The sequence below is a fragment of the Biomphalaria glabrata genome, chromosome 11, assembly GCF_947242115.1.
Source record: "Biomphalaria glabrata chromosome 11, xgBioGlab47.1, whole genome shotgun sequence".
Classification (NCBI taxonomy): Eukaryota; Metazoa; Mollusca; class Gastropoda; family Planorbidae; genus Biomphalaria; species Biomphalaria glabrata.
Window position 1 is genome coordinate 28,464,925 of NC_074721.1, and position 21,302 is coordinate 28,486,226.

At 35.7% G+C, this 21,302-nt stretch overlaps 1 protein-coding gene across 6 annotated transcripts in view; it reads left to right on the forward strand.

Moving 5' to 3' along the window:
• The window catches only part of LOC106051110 (transient receptor potential cation channel subfamily M member 2-like), a 220,678-nt gene that overhangs the window by 155,208 nt on the left and 44,168 nt on the right, over positions 1 to 21,302 (forward strand). For 5 of the 6 annotated variants that reach the window (XM_056003788.1, XM_056003786.1, XM_056003789.1 and 2 more), the window contains 7 exons: positions 4,682 to 4,722; positions 5,814 to 5,863; positions 7,378 to 7,391; positions 8,905 to 8,945; positions 10,065 to 10,114; positions 11,086 to 11,099; positions 15,557 to 15,597. In XM_056003788.1, the coding sequence (XP_055859763.1) occupies positions 4,682 to 4,722; positions 5,814 to 5,863; positions 7,378 to 7,391; positions 8,905 to 8,945; positions 10,065 to 10,114; positions 11,086 to 11,099; positions 15,557 to 15,597 (251 nt within the window). The remainder of the gene's footprint in view (positions 1 to 4,681; positions 4,723 to 5,813; positions 5,864 to 7,377; positions 7,392 to 8,904; positions 8,946 to 10,064; positions 10,115 to 11,085; positions 11,100 to 15,556; positions 15,598 to 21,302) is intronic. The other variant, XM_056003791.1, reaches the window with a different exon arrangement.

Sequence of the window (21,302 nt, forward strand, 5' to 3'; positions counted from 1 at the left end):
GGTTTTAAGGTTATTAACCGACAGCCGAAAAACATATGGCCTTAACATTATTTGTACCACTGATTGCCAGATTTGAAATTGTCATTTACTTTTATATCTAAAAAAATAAAAACTTTTATTGTATTTATGTTATGACAATGCTATCCAGCATTTCTTTTTTTTTCTATTAAAGTCGTGAGTTTTTTGTTTACTTTTTAAATGTCGACTTTAACGCTAAAAATACCACGTCTCTCCTGAGAAAGCAGAAAATATGCTAAGTTCTTATCTTCCCTTTATACATACTCAACTTAGAAAAAGTAACCAACCCCTTAAAATCAGACCCCCATCTACCATCCAAAATAGCATTGTGACATTTAGTAATGTTAGAAGTTTAATAGTTGGATTCAGAAATGTCAAGGACTTTGTGTAGGATACGTCTTTGACATTACTTTTGGGTTAGGGTATATGTATATTGTTATATGTTCCATTGTTTAGTTTACCCTCTTTATGTTTGTATACTATAGGATTCTCAGTTTTATTCTAAAGCTAGACTATTCGCGACATAAAAATAAAGACTTGGAAACTTTGGGTCAAAATAGCATAACGATTTTACACCAAAAATTTAACTGCTGGAAGCACGTAACGTTTATCTACTTAAACTGAACCTGAACTTTATTTTTGTGTGACCTGTCTGTCCGTCTGTCCGTCCGTCCGTTGATCCCGTTTGGATCCTAAAAACTAAAATAGAAACTGAAAATTGGATATAATGATATTTTAGATCATTCAAAGTTCTGTTGCAAGAGATACTTTTTCTTTTCCGAATGTAAACCTTGTAATTTTTTAAAATTATATATGCAAAGAGACTTTTTTTTAATTCATCAGAGGTAATCTTTTTAAAATAATTAAACTGTTTTTTAAAATGTCGTGGGCTTCTTCATTAATAAATCAAGCTTGTTTCATAGATTTGCGCATTGGTACAAAACATTTGCATCTAAGTCACAATAGTAAAGGTGTAAATGGATCATTATAAAATTAATTTTCCATTTATTAACTAACTCATTGAATAGAAAACTGATTCAAATTTTATTTGAAAAAAATAATTTCGATACGAATTTCGTTTAAGTTATAATTTTAAAAAATAACTAGCGCGAAGTTATGACATATCCTTATTATAGGTGCCTATACTTGACAGTCTAAGTAAGACTAAATAGAACCCAGATCTACATATCTTTATAAAAAGAGTTCTAGTCTAGGTATAGTAGAATCTATATCAAGATTCTATATCTTATTCTAGATATAGACTTAGAAATAGACTTGTTTAGATATTGACTCTAGATCGATATTGACTTAGATCTATTTCTAGACCTAGACTTAGATCTTGAATGTAGCTTTAGATTTAAACTAGGTCTAGATCTAGCAAGGATCTAATTGCTAGATGTATGTCTAGTTTAAATGACAAATGACAATGGAAATATTAATTTTATTAGCGATCGAAAAAGTTTAAGACTTGATTTTTTTGTCATTGGTACACAATTGTAGATTAAATTCGAACAATTTTTTTTTGGATAGCCAATTTATCTAATTTTGTTAGAAGAATAAATCTTTATTAGTTTCAATTTATTACAATGTAACATGTTATTAATTTTGATGTATGGATATGCATGGGCGAAGGCAGGAAGAGGGTTTGGGGTTCAACCCCCCCCTCCGATTTTACTGACTTTGATTTTGTTTACTTAAGGTGAGATTTTAAGACTAAACCATCACTTGCCCAGCACAGCCAAGTGGTTTAGAGTTTAAATCCCTCTTCCATGGGTTTTGAGTTTAAAACTTCCTAACAAGGTTTTAAGTTTAAAGCTTCTACCAAAGGTTCTGAGTTTAAAACCCCCTACTAGGGGATTTGAGTTTAAAACTAATTACCAAGATTTCTGAGTTTGAAACCACCTACAGGTGTTTTCATTTTAAAAACCCTACCAAAGGTTTCTAATTTAAAACACTCTAACTGGAGTTTTTGCATTTAAATCCTCCTCTTCTATAAACGAAAATATGCAAACGAAAATCCCCAAATTCTAAGAGCACAACTATAGAATATTTTGAATTTAAACTCCTTCCGAAATTTGCGATAAACCCCCTCTTCAATATAAAAAAAGCAAATTACATATTCAAAATACTATGAGCGTAGCCTAAGGGGTTTTGAGTTTAAACCTTCCCTCTCATTAGTAGGGTTTAAAGCTAAAAAAAAAACACACCTCTTCAAAAAAAAATAATAATAAGGTACTGAAAATGCAATGATAATAGCAAAATGGGTTTTCAGTTTAAATCCTCATTAATGGGTTTAAAGCTAAAAATACATTTTCAATTTAAAAAAAAAGCAATTTACACATGTAAAATAAGTGTAGTCAAAAGGGGTTTTGAGTTTAAACCCCTCTTCAGGGTTTTGATGCTTAAAAATACATCTTCAATATAAAAATGCAAATGACACACTAAAATTATTTGATCGTAGCCAAGCAAATAAGGGATTTTAGTCTAAGCCCTCCTCCTCCGGATGGCTTTTTAAAAACAGTTTGAGCCCCTTCACATGGTTTTGAGTTTCAAACCCTCCACACAGAACCTTTTTTGGTGGAAATCCTCTCTCTACAATATTATTCTAAAGCAAACTACAGTCACCTAATTCCAAGACTAAATGGGGTTATGAATTGAAAAAAAAAAAAAAACTCCAGAGATTTAAAACCCCCAACAGATGATTTTGACGATAAAACTTCCTTTTCGATGTAAAATCTAAAGCAATCTACAGTCACCTTATTCCAAGAGCGTAGACAATTGAGGTTAAAAAATTCTACCAGTGTCTGGGCTCCATTAATAAAGTGAAGTGAAGAGTTATTTGCCGAAATTGAAAAACATTAAGTATGGCTCATTAAAGATGACTAAGACAGATTTTAGGAGTCAGTTCTAGAGATCGGGTCTAAATCCAGGGAATCAAATGACGAACTGGGAATCGACCCCGTAGTAAGGTTATGACAGAGCGTCGCATGAGGTTTGCGGGACATATTATCTTACAAAATGAATTACGCATAATAAGACTTGCAATGACATCCTAGTAAAACTTGGCGCCACACTTTACTGGAGGTCCTCGGAGAAGTTGGGAAGAAGCTTCAGACATTGCCATGACAAATTTTTGTGGAAACAGCTTGCCGGCAAATGCGCCGAACGGCGCGAAAGTGTCTAAGTCAGTAACAATAGCACCTTCGGTTTTTGAAATAAAATTTTTATAGCAGAATAATGCATGTAGATACCTCAGAATATATATTTTGTTGGATTTTAATACCGACAATAGTGCTTGGTAAGATTTTCAGTTGAGACACAGCGTCGCATGAAGTTAGCGGAATACGTTATCCGACATAATGAATTACGCATAATAAGAGTTGTAATGACCGTGAGGCCATTACGAGGAAATCGCAAACTGGGACATCCTATTGCAACATGGCGCAGCATTTTCATAGAGGTCCCCAGAGAAGTTGGGCAATATTCGGAAAGAGGCTTCAGACATTGCCAGTAACAGATTTTTGTGAAAGCAGTTGCTGCCCAATGCGCCTCACGACGTGGAAGAATCAGCACATAAGGTTTATAAAGGAAACGTTTTAATAGCAGGATAATGCACTTTAGATACCTCATAATATACATTTTGTTGGTTTTCAATACCAGAATAGTGCATGTTGGCGGAACTACGCCCCGGGCTAAGGGAGCTACCAGCTTTCCTTTAGATTCCCTTGCTGGCAAGAGCAGGGTAACTTCATTTTTCAAATAAATCTAGAAAGAACATATTATAGGATACAATTTACGTCTTTCGAAAGAATGAAGTGTAAGAATGTAATAAAGTTTAATTATGTACACACACACACACACACACATACATTTTTTCGCGGGGGAAGGGGGAGAAAAAATCCCCCTACCCCCCCCCCCCCCCAAAAGAAAATTCCTGGCTACGCCCAAGTGGATATGGTTAATAATTATTATTTTTAAATATTAGTGTACGCTAAATAAATATATGGAGATGCTGTGGCTGAGTGGTAAAGCACTTGGAACTGAATGTCCCATTTTCGAATTCTGGTGAAGACTCTAGGTGGACTATTTTGGGGGACAAATTTCAGTTTGTTATTAAAACAAACATTCCTAAAAGGGAAAGAAACTTAACAAAACTGTTTTTAAGTTTTTCCATATGATGATATGTTTAAACCATTGGCCATCTGCAAAATACATTTTTCTATTATTACTATTTTTTAAAACGTGTACTGACTCGTATAGCTATCCAAACAGCAAGCCACACAGCTACTCGTGTCAGCAAAAATTTTAAAGCAATTCCGTTTGTTTTTACTAAATACACAAATATCTTTGAGATGTAGTTTTTAACTATTCATTGTTTAGCTTTGTATCATACAGATGGTTCTCAGCCACACATATTAAAAAATAAAACGTTTTCAAAACGTTACTATTGATTCTCCCCAAACTTAAGTTTCTATTTCCAAACAAGCCAAAGACTAACTCTTACAAAAATGCAGTTCAATACGAACAGTTTTAACTCAATGGTTACGGAGGTGGACGCATATCTATCCACATCTTAAATTTAAATATCTATGGATATATACCAATTAATAAATATTGATTATTTTATTACATTGTAACAAATTTATCTTTTTTTCACATATAGACAGGAAACAGTTTCTATTGCTATACAAGAAGTTTCAAAAGGTATATTTTGTTTATTCCATTTATACCTAATACACATTTTAAAATACAATTTATTTACTGTCAAAAGACACACAATATGTATTCTATGAGCAGTACTCACCTGATACAAAGGTTAATTATTCGCAAGCTTTATGTTTACAATTTCATTAGCAACATCGCCTTTGTTTCTTTTATTTTAATCTGTAGTAAATGGTCACATTATATCGATCAACTTAAAACTCATTTTTGCACTTTAATTAGTGTTTATATAACAAGGAAATTGCACGCCTCGCTCATTTTTATCAGTCTCCCTTTTTTTTTCGCTTTCTAGAACCCCATTTTTTTTCCTTAACCGAAGCGTTGTAATTTCTTCGACATAAACCTTTGACTTGAATTTAAAAGACCTGCTCCATAATTAACCCCTGGGATATAAAAGCATTCATATGTTAAGTCAGTTAATTTAGAAGCATTTTCCTATATCCGCTTCCATCATGGAAAAAAATAGTTCTTCGTAAACGTATCTTATCTTATTTTATCATATAAAAATATAGACATTACATCAAAAAAAAAAAGAGATATAAAGAGTTTAATGCAAAATGAAAATAATAAAATCCAAAAACAGAATATAATAAAATACTTAGAATAGTTAGAATTTTTTTTTACAAATGCTTTTTATTTTCATAATGTTAGTAAATCGTGGAATGGGTTGCCTTAGCCAGCCAGTAAAAAAACAATTTTATAAAAAATGAATGTAGACTATAAATATATTTTTGATGTTATAAGGACTATATAGATGTTTGTTTTTTTATACAGTTTGACATTAACCGGTCTAAAAAAAATAAAAAATCAGATACATTAGGTAAAAAATTGAAATTACTTCTTAATTCTACAGGTACTACACTAGTCGTTCATATAAAGGAGCTAACGCACTTATATAATATGTTTTTTTATGATTTATTTATGTATTTATTAATTTTCATCTATTAATTGTCAAAATGATTTTTCCCTTTTACATCGCCCTTTTTATGTCTATCTCCTTGGTTGTAAACACAATTACACAATCAGAAAAATGTTTTGATTTACTTATATGATTACGATGTTTTATTCAACAGAAATATTAAACATTTTTCAAAAAGATGTAATAAAATTGATGAAAGAAAAGGTATTCTTTATAATGTTTTATTTTCTTGATAAAATTCTAAATTAGATTTATGTTATGCTAAAGAACAACAATGTATATCATCTTAGATATTTAAAAACTTACGACAAATTTTTTTTTACATATTTTATATATTCATAATCTATGCTTTTCTGCATATATATTGCACAAGAGCACTATTCAGCTTTAGAGAAGGATAGATGTAAAAACGAACAATAGTGAATTTTTGCTATGTGTTAGAGAAATGGACACAACTTTGCCTTTATCTAATTTGTTATTTAGTAATAAAACTTTTTTTTCATTTTATTTCGTTAAGTGTTTGACATAGATTTTCTACATTAGATTTCAGAAATGTGATTTTTTTTACTAGCTAGATGAGCTCAGCTACATACAGCTGAAGTACAGACTCCAAGTCAGAGAGCCGATAATTAGCGGCAGCAAGGAGATAATCGGAGCTTGTCTCCCTCAAAATCTAATACTGGGAGAGAAGCGTCTGAACAGCTACATGTCTAATGTAGAGGATTAAACGAAAGCGAACATGAATGATGTATTAGTCGATAAAGGACAAGATAAAAGAAACAAAATGTTAAACAATATTCAATGAAAGTTAATTACATTAAATGCAAATATAGGACGAACTCGAGAATGAAAAAATGAACTATTGATGTTTTTCTTCAAGTCCGAATGTTAATGAGGAATCAAATATTTTCTGTGATCGATCAAAATATGTTTTTCGATGTCTGCACCTGTCCTCGGCAGCGGGTTATCTTTTGGTCCTGCGCCTTTGTTTATATTTATCATCGGTTTTGTTCTAATGCCGTTTTAAACCAGGTGCTCTCTTCTATATCAACTTAAACAAGTTTACGCGTTTTCATTGGGCACCTAAGTTTACGAAGACCACCTTCAATACGTAAAGTGGTTCTGCCACGTTAAGGAGCTTTCGATTAGGGTGATCTTCGGGGCTCTGTAAGTTTTTACCTGTTGACTATTCGAACATGATTTTCATTTTTTAGAAGTTTATCGATAAACCAGAAAATAGCGGGATCGTATGCAAATTTATTAACCGCGTTCTGGAGATCTTGTTCATTGTGATTTATCAGAGAGCAATCAACGGCAAAGAGAAGCTCCGTTATGACCATCTCTTTAGATTTTATATAAGCTATAAGACGTCAAAGATTAATTACATATACACTAAAACAAAACGTGATTGCCATATGGATATTACAGATAGAAAAGTTGGTAGATAGGCAGAAATAAAGATAGATAAATACTTTGATAAACAGATAGATCGAAAGATCGGTAGATAAATAGATAAATAGATAGATATAAATAGATAAATAGATACATATATACATAGAGAAATAGATACAAAAATAGATCGATAAATAGATTGATATATTGATAAACGAAGAGAATTTTTATAGTCATGACCATTTATATATATATATATATATATATATATATATATCCTAAGTATATCCTATGTACTTTACCTGTTAAATATCTTTTTTTTTCAGTTATTACAAAATGGGTAAGTTAATTGTTATGATATTAAACAACAACAACGAAATACAAATGCTATTGTATAATCTGTTCATTTGTTGATTAATTGTTCAACTCTTGACTTTATACATATACAACTTAGAAAAAGTAACCAACCCATTACAATCAGTCCCTCATCAACCATCCAAAATAGCATTGTGATATTTAGTAATGTCAGAAGTGTGATATAATGTGACATAACATTATTTACGCATAATAAGAGTTGCGATGACAGGGAGGCCATTAAGAGGAAATCGCAAACTAGGACATCTCTTTGCAACATGGGCCACACTTTCAAGGAGGTCCTCAGAGCAGGTGGACACTATGCTGGAAGAGGCTTCAGACATTGCCAGTAACAGATTTTTGTGAAAGCAGTTACTGACCATACGCCTCACGACGCGGAATGATCAGCACATAAGGTTTTTAATAGCAGGATAATGAACTGTAGATACCTCATAAATTACATTTTGTTGGTTTTCAATACCAGAATAGTGCTTGTTGACGGAACTACGCCCCGGGCTAGGGGAGCTACAAGCTTTCCCTTAGAACCCCTTTCTGGCAAGAGCGGGGTATCTACATTTTTTCAACTAAATCCAGAAAGAACATATTCTAGGGTACAATTCACGTCTTCCAAAAGAATGAATTGTAAGAATGTAATAAAGATAAATTATGTACACACTCACACATACATCTTTTTCGCTGAGGGAGGGGGAGAAAAAATCCCCCTTAAGCCCACCCACCCCAGAAAAAAATTCCTGGCTACGCTAAAGTGGATGTGGTTAATACTTTTTTTTAAATATAAATTTACGCTAAATAAATATATTGAAATGCTGTGGCTAAGGGGTAAAGCAATTGAAACTGAAAGTCCCGTGTTCGAATCTTGATGAAGACTCTAGGTGGAACAATTTTAGGGAAATATTTGAGTTTGTTATTTAAACAAACAGTCTTTGTAATATATGGCCCCTAAAAGCTTCAAAAAGGGAAAGAAACTTAACAAAACTGTTACCAAGTTTTTCCATATGATCATATGTTTAAACCACTGGCCATCTGCAAAATACATTTTTCTATTATTACTTTTTTTAAAACGTGTACTGACTCGTATAGCTATCCAAACAGCAACCGACACAGCTACTCGTGTAAGTAAAAAATTTATAGCAATCCTATTTGTATTTACTAAATACACCAATATCTTTGAGATGTAGTTTTTAACTATTCCGTGTTTAGCTTTGTATCATACAGATGGTTCTCAGCCACAGATATTAAAAAATAAAACGTTTTCAAAACGTTATTATTGATTCTCCCCAAACTTACATTTCTATTTCCAAACAAGCCAAAGACTAACTCTTACATAATATGCAATTAAATACGAACAGTTTTTACGAAATTGTTACGAAGGTGGATCCATATATATCCACATCTAAAGTTAAATATCAATGGATATATACCAATTAATGAATATTGATTTTTGTATTACATTGTAACAAATTTTTTTTCATATATAGACAGGAAACAGCTTCTATTGCTATACAAGAAGTTTCAAAAGGTATATTTTATTTATTCCATTTATTCATAATACACATTTTAAAATACAATGTATTTACTGGCAAAAGAAACACAATATGTATTCTATTAGCAGTACTCACCTGATACAAAGGTTAATTATTCGCAAGCTTTATGTTTACAATTTCATTAGCAACATCGCCTTTGTTTCTTTTATTTTAATCTGTAGTAAATAGTCACATTATATCGATCAACTTAAAACTCATTTTTTGCACTTTAATTAGTGTTTATGTAACAAGGAAATTGCACGACTCGCTCATTTTTATCAGTCTCCATTTCTTGTTCACTTTCTAGAACCCTAATTTTGGTTGAATTTATTTTCTCCTTAACCGGAGTTTTGTATATTCTTTGACTTACACCTTTGACTTGAATTAAAAAGACCTGCTCCATAATTAACCCCTGAGATATAAACGCATTCATATTTTAAGTCAGTTAATTTAGAAGCATTTTCCTATATCCGCTTCGACTCTCGGAAAAAAAAGTCCTTCGTACGCTTATCTTATCTTATTTTATTTTTTTTTATAAAAATTTAGACTTTACATAAAAAAGAAGAGATATAAAGAGTTAAATGCAAAAAAAAAAATAATATAACCCAAAAACAGAATATAATAAAATACTTAGAATTGTTAAAAAATTTTTTTACAAATGCTTTTTATTTTTATAGTTTTAATAAATCGTGGAATGGGTTTCCTTAGTCAGCCAGAAAAAAAAACAATTATAGAAAAAAATGAATGTAGACTATACATACATTTTTAATGTTATAAGGACTATTGAGATTTTTTTTTCTAAAGTTTGACCCTAACCGGTCTAAAAAATTGTAAAAAGAGATGCATTAGGTAAAAAATGAAATTACTTCTTAATTCTACAGGTACTACCCTAGTCGTTCATATAAAAGAGCTAACGCACTTATATAATATATTAATATATAATTTATTGATGCATTATTTTTTTTAATTTTCATCTATTAACTGTTAAAATGATTTTTCCCTTTTACATCGCCCTTTTTCTGTCTCCTTGGTTGTCAACACCCCATTCCAACACAATTACACAATCATAAAAATGTTTCAATTTACTTATATGATTACGATGTTTTATTCAACAGAAATATTAAACATTTTTCAAAAAGATGTAATAAAAATGATGAAAGAAAAGGTATTCTTTATAATGTTTTATTTTTGATGATAAAATTCTAAATAAGATTTATGTTATACTAACGAACAACAATCTATATCATCTTAGAAATTTAAAAAATTAACGCAATAAAATTTTTACATATTTTATATATTGATAATCTCTGCTTCTCTGCATCTATAGTGCACAATAGCACTATTCAGCTTTAGAGAAGGACAGATGTAAAAACGAATAATAAATAATTTTGGCTATGCGATTTTTTTTAAACTAGCTAGATGAGCTCAGCTACATACAGCTGAAGTAGAAACTCCAAGTCAGAGAGCCGATAATTAGCGGCAACAAGGAGATACTCGGACCCTGTCTCCCTCAAGATCTAATACTGGAAGAGAAGCGTCTGGACAGCTACATGTTTGATGTAGAGGATTAAATGAAAGCGAACATGAATGATGTATTAGTCTATAAAGGACAAAATGTTAAACAATATTCAATGAAAGTTAATTACATTAAATTTAAATAGAAGACGAACTCGAGAATGAAAAAAAGAAGTATTGATGTTTTTCTTCAAGTCCGAATGTTAATGAGGAATCAAATATTTTCTGCGGTCGATCACGATATGTTTTTCGATGTCTGCAAATGTGTTAACCGCGTTCCGGAGATCATTTTCATGATGATATAACAGAGCACAATGAACGGCAAAGAAAAGCTCCGTTATGACCATCTCTTTAGAGATTTTATATAAGCTAGTAGACGTTAAAGATTGAACACATAGCTGACAAAAAAAAAACCTGCTTGCTATAGGAATATAACAGAAAGAAAGACAAATAGTTAGATAGTTAGATAAATAGATAGATTGATGGATTGATTGATAAAGAGTTAAATGTTATCGTCTTTACCATATTGCTTTTTAACACACTACCCTAAAATTATTTGTAAAAATCAGATACAATGTTATTGATGTGTTAATGTTCTACTGTTTAATATCATTTTTTCAGTTATTTACAAAAGGGTAAGTAGATTTAAAGCTATAATATTGTATAAAAACATCACAGTAGTAATAAAATTTAAAATTTATTTCTGCTATTTATTTGGTGATTAATTGTTTAAACTCTTAGCTTCCAAACCTGGATTCTTAAGCTCGAATCTTGCTAAAGACTGGGAAATTTAAATTTCGGGATTTTTAAGACATCTTGTTTGTTTGATCATCTTAACATTATTATATGTCACTGATTTCCAAGACTAAATTAAAACTTTACTTTAAAATGTAAAAAAAAAATACAAACACAAAATGTATCGATGTTAAGACAATGCGATCTAGCATATTTTTATCAAATTTCGCCATACTCAACGTATCAAAAGTAACCAACATAGTCCCACTTTCACATCAATGGCCACCTACGACACAAAAATGAGGCGATGCAACATGACTTTTTTCTCCAATCTTGAGCGTCAAACCCCCTCCCCCTTTTCTCTATTTACTTTCAACGCCTAGCTTGGTCAGAAGCGATTAGATGCCACACGTAGCTTCACCTGGCCTTGATCATCACTTTCAAACCATCGCCTCTCCATTTCTTCTAATCTTATTACTTTCAAACCGTGCACGAGGTGACAAACAGACACTAGAGACTAAGACTTCAGATTACGCCTAAATGTCTTGTCCTTCTCAAACATGTCAGGATTATATACGCTTGATTTTTATATTTTTATTCTTTTTTTTTTTTTTACAAATCTTATGTTAACTCACTCTGTGTTTCTCATTTTTTTAAAAATGAACTCGTTATTTCCATCAATCACATTATCGGTTCAAGAACAAATATTCCATAATTATTCATCACTAAAAAAAAAATGATTGGTTACGCGCTTGGCTTCTGAATTTTGAATCCTGAATTCAATAGAATCCGTTTCTCTTTTATTGATCCACCATATTTTGTTATTTTTTTACTGTCACTACCTTAAAGTTTGTGCCATACTGTAGAAATCCTATTTTGATATAATGAAGGAAATTCAAAACTCATTGATTCCACCAGTGAACATATTTAACATTGGCCGAAGTTACTTGATAGTAGACATTAAGAATAGTCATTACATCACAGTCATTTAAGGTAGTCACTTAAGTAAGTTAGTGTGGGACATCACTATTTTCCTATTATGTAGCAGTTGCAATTGGTACCAATCAATGAGTTTGGTACCAATTAATGAGTTAGTACCATTATCGAGTATTCAAAGAATCCTTGCTGATTAGTCTGAATTGCGTAACATATTTTCTTTGTATATATGCTCGGGAAGAACTGGTAGGAAGACAAAAGAAGACCCCAGGAAGACACAAGGATCCTGTACGGCTGGTCAGAAGGGTGATGGAAAAGACTAGAGACGAACAGCAAGCCTGTATCAGACAAAATAAAACACTATTTTGCTACTGGAATTTCAACACCCCTGTTCATATGCAAATGAATTGTACCAGAGTGTTTTGGGGTCGTGGACGGTAATTACAAGAAAGGCAGAACGGTAACAGGGAAAACTAAAGTCTGTAGGTTTCAAGGAGCTGAAACAGGCAGCACGAAATACTAAGGCTCCAAAAATGGTTATTTCTGTCACAGTGTTGGAACGAAATAAAACTTTAAAGGTATAAGGAAAGATCGGCGGCGGGTGTTATGCTTTTTTTGGACATCGGCCAATAATTCGACCCTATTATATTGGAGATCAACAAATAACAGAAGTGAACGGTTGTACACTGAATACAGCCAGTGGCGAACTAATACCAGTGTTAGGACTGGTTAGACTAAATTTCAAACCTTACCGATCAATCGCTAATGTGACTGTGAGTGTAACTTAGCTTCGAATTTATGCAATCATTCGGGTTGTCTTTAACTATAGCAAATAGCACTTTACTCTATTCTAACCTGGAGATTCCACTACTTGAGGAGGATATAGGAGATGGTCAAGCGAGAAAAAAAATTGTTGATAGAAGATACGACAATACCAGCACAGTCAGAATGTTTAATGTGCTAAAAGATTAAATGAGATTGCAAAACGATCAATACGAAACTCGTGAGCGAGAGGAATAGAGAATAGGCTGGCTGTAGGTAAGACGTTAGTAGTCAGTGATAATTAAAGAAAGGTCCCAGTGAGAGTCATGAACCTTTGCTCACAGGAAAATAAATTACGAGCGGGGAGTTTACTCATTTGATCCGGTCACACAATGTCTGAACGTGGAGGGATCGACAAACATGGTATCGAAGGAGAACGCACAGATACACAAATATCTTACAAGATGAAAGAAATTCTCTTGATGGAGGAATATAATAAAGCTGAGAAATTAATTTTTAAATATAAGGACATGATTCCCTGTGACGAGGATGACTTAGGGAGTACAAACCTTGCACAACATCGTATTTATACTGGAATTGTCCAGATCCATTTGACAACCACTGAGCGCCGACTATAGTTGGAAAAACAACAAGAAGCCCACAATATGCTGAAACGTATGGAACAACAAAGGGTCATCGAGCCATATAACAGCCCGTAGTGTTCACCTTGTGCTGGTTAAAAAGAAAGATGGGACTTGGCGGTTTTGTGTTGATTACAAGGCATTGAATAATGTTGATGCCATGTGGCCTTTGTAATGCACAAGCCACTATTGAGAGATTGATGACAGTATTGTACTCGGGAGAACATTTGATGAAGATTTGAAAAATTTGATTGAAGTGTTTCAGAGGATTCGAAGTGCAGGCATGAAGCTCAACCCCAAGAAGTGTTTAAGAAGGAAGTAAAAAACGTGGGCCATGTGGTATCAGACGAAGGTATAAGCACGGATCTAGACAAAAGCCAAGCGGTTAGGCAACGGCTTGTCTCTGAAAGTGTACAGGAATTGAAATGTTTTCTGGGTCTTTGTACTTATTACCGACGCTTTGTTCCTTGATTATCTAGGATTGCGTTAATAATTCAACAACAGAACGAAAAAAAACGGTTCATATGACACAAGAATGCCAGAAAGCTTTAAAAAAATTAAAGAAGCTATTCTTTCGTCGCCAATGTTAGCATACTCACTGGTGGGTACAACCATTTTTTCTGGATACAAACGCAAGCGGTACAGGGATCAGTGCTGTATTATCGCAGAATTTTGACGGAAACGAAAAGATCATAGCTTATTTCAGTAAAAGTTTGTCAAAGTATCAATTGAATTATTGTGTTACGAGACGGAAATTGTTGGCTGTAGCTGATTTAATTAAAATGTTCACAAATAGCATCACAAATCGAAAATAGAGCTGAATAGGACACACTCTGCGAAAACCAGATACCAATGTATTAAGGCAGGCTCTTGACTGGAACCCACAAGGAAAGAAAAAAGTGGGCAGACCCAAGCAAACCTGGAAAAGCTCAGTCATCAGTGAATCTAAGGGTACTGGAATGTCATGGGAGCAGATTAAGAAAGCTGCACAGAACCGAGTTTATTGGAGAAGTGTGGTTGCGGCCCAATGATTCTCTGGAAGAACACAGGATTAAATCAAGTTAATTCAAATTAGAAGATAATGATCTGGCCCCCATTCCGCTATGAAAGGAGAATGGACAACGGTTCGAATGGCAGCACATCTCTGATAAGGGGGCTGACTCACAAACGAAATGCGCTCAATGGGACTCAATAACCATCATTAATCACCATCATCATTCCTTTGGGTTTCTCATGTAACGTAGGGCCTCAACAAAAAACACACCACTCTCCAAGGTCTTATGCTAATTTTTTTTTATAAATTCCCAGCTCTTCCCATCAACCATCATTAATAGTGTCATTAAAAGGGTCTAGGAATCAGTAGACGGCACATCAAGGCGTCTTAAGCTTATTTTACCAAAAGTCAGCGGATCTCATCTTAATGTTAATAAGAATCTAGATAAGGTTCAAGAAAAATTATACTGGTTAAGATACAGAGAGGATGTGGAAGAATGGTGCAGGAGATTAACTTCTTTACAGCCGCAAATGGCCCTCAACGCAAACCAAGGGGACAACGGAAACAATAAATAGTTGGAGTTCCGTTTAAAAGGAAAAAAATCGATGTAACAGAGACGCTTGTAGAGAACTGGATAAGCCGATTTGCTGTTCCTATAGAGCGACACTCCGACCAGGGCAGAAACTTTAAGTCTAGAGTATATCAGGAAATGTGCCAGGTGCTGGCATCGATAAAACTCGCACTACCCCATTACACCCGCAGTCGGATTGAATGGTGGAGCAATTCAACCGCACTTTAGAACAAATACTTGTAATTAGGTTCGAGACTGCGCACTATAAGACACAAACAAGCCAAGGACTTACTCTTATATAATATTCGATTCGCTACAATAAAGTTTTTGAAAAATATTACGAAGGTGAAACAGGAGCTATCCACATCCAAATTATAATATCTTTGGATATATACCAATTAATGAATATTGATATTTATTAAGTAGTAACAAATGTATGTTTTTTTTTAATAGACAGCAAACAGTTTCTATTGCTACATCAGAAGTTTCAAAAGGTATATTTTGTGTATTTATTATTTGTTTTAAAAAAATGTTAAAATACATTTTATTAACTGGAAAAAAGACTCACAATATTTAATCTATTAACAGTACTCACTGGCTTAACACGTTGATTAGTTCACAAGCTTTATGTTTATAGCAGTAACATCTTTATTTTTCCTTTATTTCGTTTCTAAATTTGTAGTAAATGGCCACATTATAACCTACAAACTAACACTCACTTTCTTTTTCGCTTTCTGGAACCCCCATTTTGTTTTGTTTTTTCTTAACCGGTGTGTTGTATTTTTTTCGACATAAGCGTTTGACTTGCATTGGAAAGACCCGCTCCATAATGAGAACCCCGATATATAAACGCATTTATATTTTGGGATCGTTAATTTAGAAGCAATTTTCTATATCCGCGTCTACCCTTGAAAAACATAAAAAAAAAAATCTTCTTATAAAAATTTGGACATTACATCAAAAAGAAGACATGTGAAGAGTTAAATGCAAAGAAAAAAAATACAAAAACAGAATAAACCAAATTCTTACAAATACAAAAGATAAATGCACCTTCTTCGTTTCATATGCTAAGACATTTTTTTTACAAATGCTCCTTCATTCATAGTGCTAGTAGAACTTGGAATGGGTTGCCTACCCAGCCAGAATTTAACTATTTGATAAGTGTGACAGGCATCATGTATGACGTTTGTGAATGCTGGTTTAATGTATATGGGACGATTATTTTTAAATGGACACACACTGGGCCATAAGAGATACATCGGGAGCAGGCACGCAACAAAACAAACAATGGAGAAATATACAAATATTGAAAAAATAAAGAATATTTATTTACACAAATGTACAAGGCAGAATAAAATGGGGGGGGGGGGGATTAGCATCTATTTTTTTGGCTATATTTTATCATCATACAAGGCACTTAATCAGAGAGTATGTCACTTTTGTCTTCCATACTTATCTGGTTGTCCTATTGATGCAAGCGTCCCGAGACATGACGTTAAACTGCGCTCCTCTTTCCTTAGCACTTTTGTACCTCAAAAGTGCCATACTTCTTTTTCTTTTTCTTTTGTGTCTGCCTCCTCTTTTCCTCAGTATGCCTTTATTGATCATCACTCTGTCTCCTTATCTCTAAAATCTCACTACGTCCTAGACCAGTCCGTTTGCCGTGGACTGCGACGGGTAAGGGGGGATAAAGAGATCCTGGTGTTTGAGTGGTGGCTATCTGAGGATAAACCACCACAACACAATACTTTGACTCCAAGTTCCCCTAGACCTGAGGCCCAGATGGCCCGCTCTGGGTCAACCGGCTGGTCATGCCGAGCTATCATCATAGGTCGTCGACTTATGCTGGAGGGCGGTGGCTGGAGGGTCAATCAGGTAGCTGCTGTATCGGAAACATGGCCGATGCAGCAGCTGACTGAGTATAGCACCTGTGTAGCCCTGGCGGGCTCATTCTGGACATCCGAATGGCCCATCCCCTTGTTGGACTCGATGGCGGGTGGGGAGCACAGGTGCCGAACTAACAAGAAAATATATATGGATAAAAAAAACTATAAACTACTTGCTCCAGATTTAAGTCTGGGCAAGAGACGCCGTATTGAGGCATAAAAGGAGGAGGCCACAAAAAGCTGTACTACCTGGCCATCATTTTTGGTGGTCAGGTGCACAGAGAAGGGGAAAAGCCTGAAAAATCTGAGCCCTTTTCTTATCATTAGGGACTCAAGTCATTGGTGGGAGAGCCCAAGAGTGTGTCTAAGATACACAAGTCAATGGAACCTCTTGTAGAAGTAGATAGCAAGACACACTCTGATGGGCTTTTAAGATGCAGAAGACTCTGTGATCTCCAGGTGGAAGTAATGCCATACAAGAGTCTTAACACCAGCAGAGATGTAATCAGCTCTATGGACCTACTGGAATGTTCCAAGAAGGAAATAGTGGAGGGCATTGAAGAAGTCACCCATGCCCGGCACATTACCAGGCGCAGGGATGATGAGGAGGTCAAAACCGCCACTATTATCCTCACATTCGGAACTAGGACACCGCCAGAGTATGTTAAGGCAGGATACCTACGAGTTCCAGTGAGGCCCTGCATACCTAACCCCATGAGGTGCTTCAAGTGCCAGGGTTATGGACATGGCGCGGCAGTCTGCAAGAGGAACATTGTGTGTGCCAGATGTGCTGGAGAGAGTCATGAGGACAAAGGCTGCACAGCCCAGTTCAAATGCCCAAACTGTCACGCTGGTCACTCAGCCTACTCCAAGGACTGCCCTGTTAGGAAAACAGAGGTCGCCGTGCAGGAGTACAAGGCAAGAAATGGATGTACCTTCAGCCAGGCGAAATCGGCTGTATTGGCCCTACCCAAGGGCTAATTTGGCTTGAAAAAGACTTACGCCCAGGCTGTTGCTAAGATAGGAAGATTCATAGCCACAAAGACGGACACATTGACCCCACCACCCCCTCCTCCTTCTCCAACCCAGAAGAAAATACCGCCAAATAACACACCTCCGAAGAAACAAGAAAGTCCTGTTGTCATGCTAAAGAACAGGTTCTCTGTGCTCACTGATGAGAGCATGGAGACTGAGCAGCATGTCAAAACCAACACTTCGGGAGAACCCGGAGACATCATGTCTGAAACAGGTTCTCCACAGAGAATCCAGCCAGACACCCCAACGTCTACCGAATTAGAGGTTGACCAACTCTCTAAGGGGAGAAATTATAGCGGAGAGGATGCTCGAGATGAGAGAGTAGGAAATAACCTCTGCTCTAACCATATGGATCTCCCCTCTCCAGAGAGAAAGACTTCCCCCAAAAGGGGGTTGTCCTCTTCTCCATCCAAACCCAAGAATAAAAATACCAAGGTCACTGGAATAAAGGGAAACCCCTCCGGGAGCCTCCCAAAATAAATAGCTCCAAGTAGGTTATTTAGAATAAGCCATGGATTCCGAAATCGTACAGTGGAATTGTAGAGGCCTCAAGGCCAATTATGAGGAAATGCAGCTACTGATGGACTCTGAGACTCTTGTAGCTGTCTGCTTACAGGAAACATTTCTGAAAGATAGCATCAGTTTCCGAAGCTACAGTGCTTACTGCAAGAATGTTGAGGATGCAGAGAGAGCATCATGTGGAGTCTGTATCCTTGTGAAGGACAGCATCCCCCATGAGAGGGTAAAACTACAGACCACACTACAGGCCGTAGCAGCTAGGATAACCCTTCACAAGGTTATCACTTGCTGCAGCCTGTATCTACCACCAGGCGCTCCATTAAACCGAACAGACATGGAGGATCTATTGAAACAACTCCCCCGGCCTTATATAATCTGTGGGGATTTCAATTCCCATAACACCATGTGGGGATCCAACAATACCGACACAAGAGGTCGTATGCTGGAGGATATATTCCTCCAACATGATTTATGCATACTTAATGATGCATAACCGACCACATGCATTGACCTCACCGTATGCGTCCCTGGACTTCTGGACGACTTTAAATGGTCAGTTAGCAATGATCTACGGGGAAGTGATCACTTTCTAATCATCGTTACTAACAATCTCCCCTCAATGGGACGACCTCAGCGGTGGAAACTAAATAAGGCCGATTGGTAACAATTCCAAAAAAGATGCTCCGAGAATATCACAGAAATATCCTCAATGAACATAACCCAGCTGATACCTTTGCTAGCAAGCTACTTAGTATAGCCAGGAAAGTTGTCCCCCTAACCTCCGCAAATCCAAAACGGCCTAGCAAACCATGGTTTGATACAGCTTGCAAAAGTGCTATTGGCGATAGGAAGAAACTAATGGCTGCATTTATAAAGAATCATTCCCAGGAAAACCTAAATCTATTTAGGATAGCTAGAGCAAAGGCTAGACAAACCATACGGTCAGCCAAAAAGAATTCCTTGAGAAGTTTTGTCGGCAGTCTGGATGCTAAAACTTCTGCTAGAGCGGTTTGGAAGGCAGTAAGGCGAATCAAAGGGAAAGAATCAAAGCAATAGGGCATCTGAAAAACCAAGGACGAACGGTCACGTCCCCCAGAGAAATAGCTGACTGCCTTGCATCCTCAATAGCAGAAAAGTCATCCACTGCACACTACACGCCATAGTTCCAAAAAGTCAAAACCAGGGAAGAAAGACACCCCATTGATTTCAGGTCAGAGAACAATGAAGACTACAACAAACCGTTCTCGCTTGAGGAAATGAGGGAATCGCTGGACAAGTCATATGACGCAGCGTCTGGAGAAGATGAAATTTATTACCAGTTTCTCAAGCACCTTCCCGAACCCTCATTGGCAGTCCTGCTAGGGGTCTATAACTGTGTGTGGCAAACAGGCGCTTTCCCAAACAGCTGGAGAAAAGCCACAGTTATACCGATACCTAAACCGGGAAGAGACGGCTCTGACCCAGCTAACTATCGACCAATAGCACTAACAAGTTGCATCTGCAAAACCATGGAAAGAATGATTAACAGAACGCTAGTCTGGTACCTGGAGAGGAAAAAAGTAATCTCCAACTACCAGTGTGGATTCCGGCAAGGGCGGACAAAAAATGACCACCTGTTAAGGCTTGAAGCTTATAATAGAAATGCATTACTCATAATAGAACATCTAGTAGCTGTATTCATCGATATAGAAAAGGCCTATGACACAACCTGGAAACATGGCATTCTACATGACCTGGAGCTTATGGGGCTTAAGGGACACCTCCTCCGTTTTGTGGTGGAATTCCTGAAAGACCGAAAATTTCAGGTTAGAGTGGGCAACTCCGCTTCTGACACTCTTGACCAGGAAATGTGTGTACCCCAGGGCAGCATTCTGTCAGTCACCCTGTTCAACATTAAAATAAATAGCATCATAAATGCTCTGTCTCCTGGCATATAGTGCTCTTTGTATGTTGATGACTTAGTCATTTTTACATATGGGGAAAATATGAACACATTAGAAAGAAAATTACAGTTATGTTTAAACAAAATTCAGGGTTGGGCAAGCGATAATGGTTTTAAATTTTCGGACTCTAAAACAGTTAGTATGTTTTTTTTGTAATTTAAGGGGACTCCACCCAGACCCTGAACTATTTATATAAAAAAAAGAAGATTCCTATCGTGAAAACTACACAATTTTTAGGCCTCACCTTAGATTCCAAATTTAATTTTCTCCCCCACATTAAGGAACTTAAGAAGAAATGCCAAAGTCATGAAACATACTTAGAGTACTAAGCCATACAAACTGGAAAGCTGACAGAGATACCTTGCTGCTGCTATATCGGATTCTAATTCGATCCAAGCTAGACTACGGATCCATAATATATGGAGCAGCAAGGAAGTCGTACCTAAAAATACTGGAACCAATACAAAATGCTGCCTTGCGTCTCTGTCTCGGCGCGTTTCGTACATCACCTATCCCAAGTCTTCATGTGGAGGCTGGAGAACTCCCCATGGATATAAGAATAAAAAAGCTTGCAATGCAGTATATAGTCAAGCTAAAATCAACCCCACGAACCCTGCTTTCGACTCTATATTTAACCCCACAGAGATAGAATTATACAATTGAAGGCCTAACGTCATACAGCCGTTGGGCCTTCGAACGAGAGAACCCATCCAAAATTTAACCTCACCCATTGACCAAATCTCTAAAATAGAAACCCCTCAGAATCCTCCTTGGCTAATGAATAAACCCAAATTAAAATTATCCCTCCTTAATTTC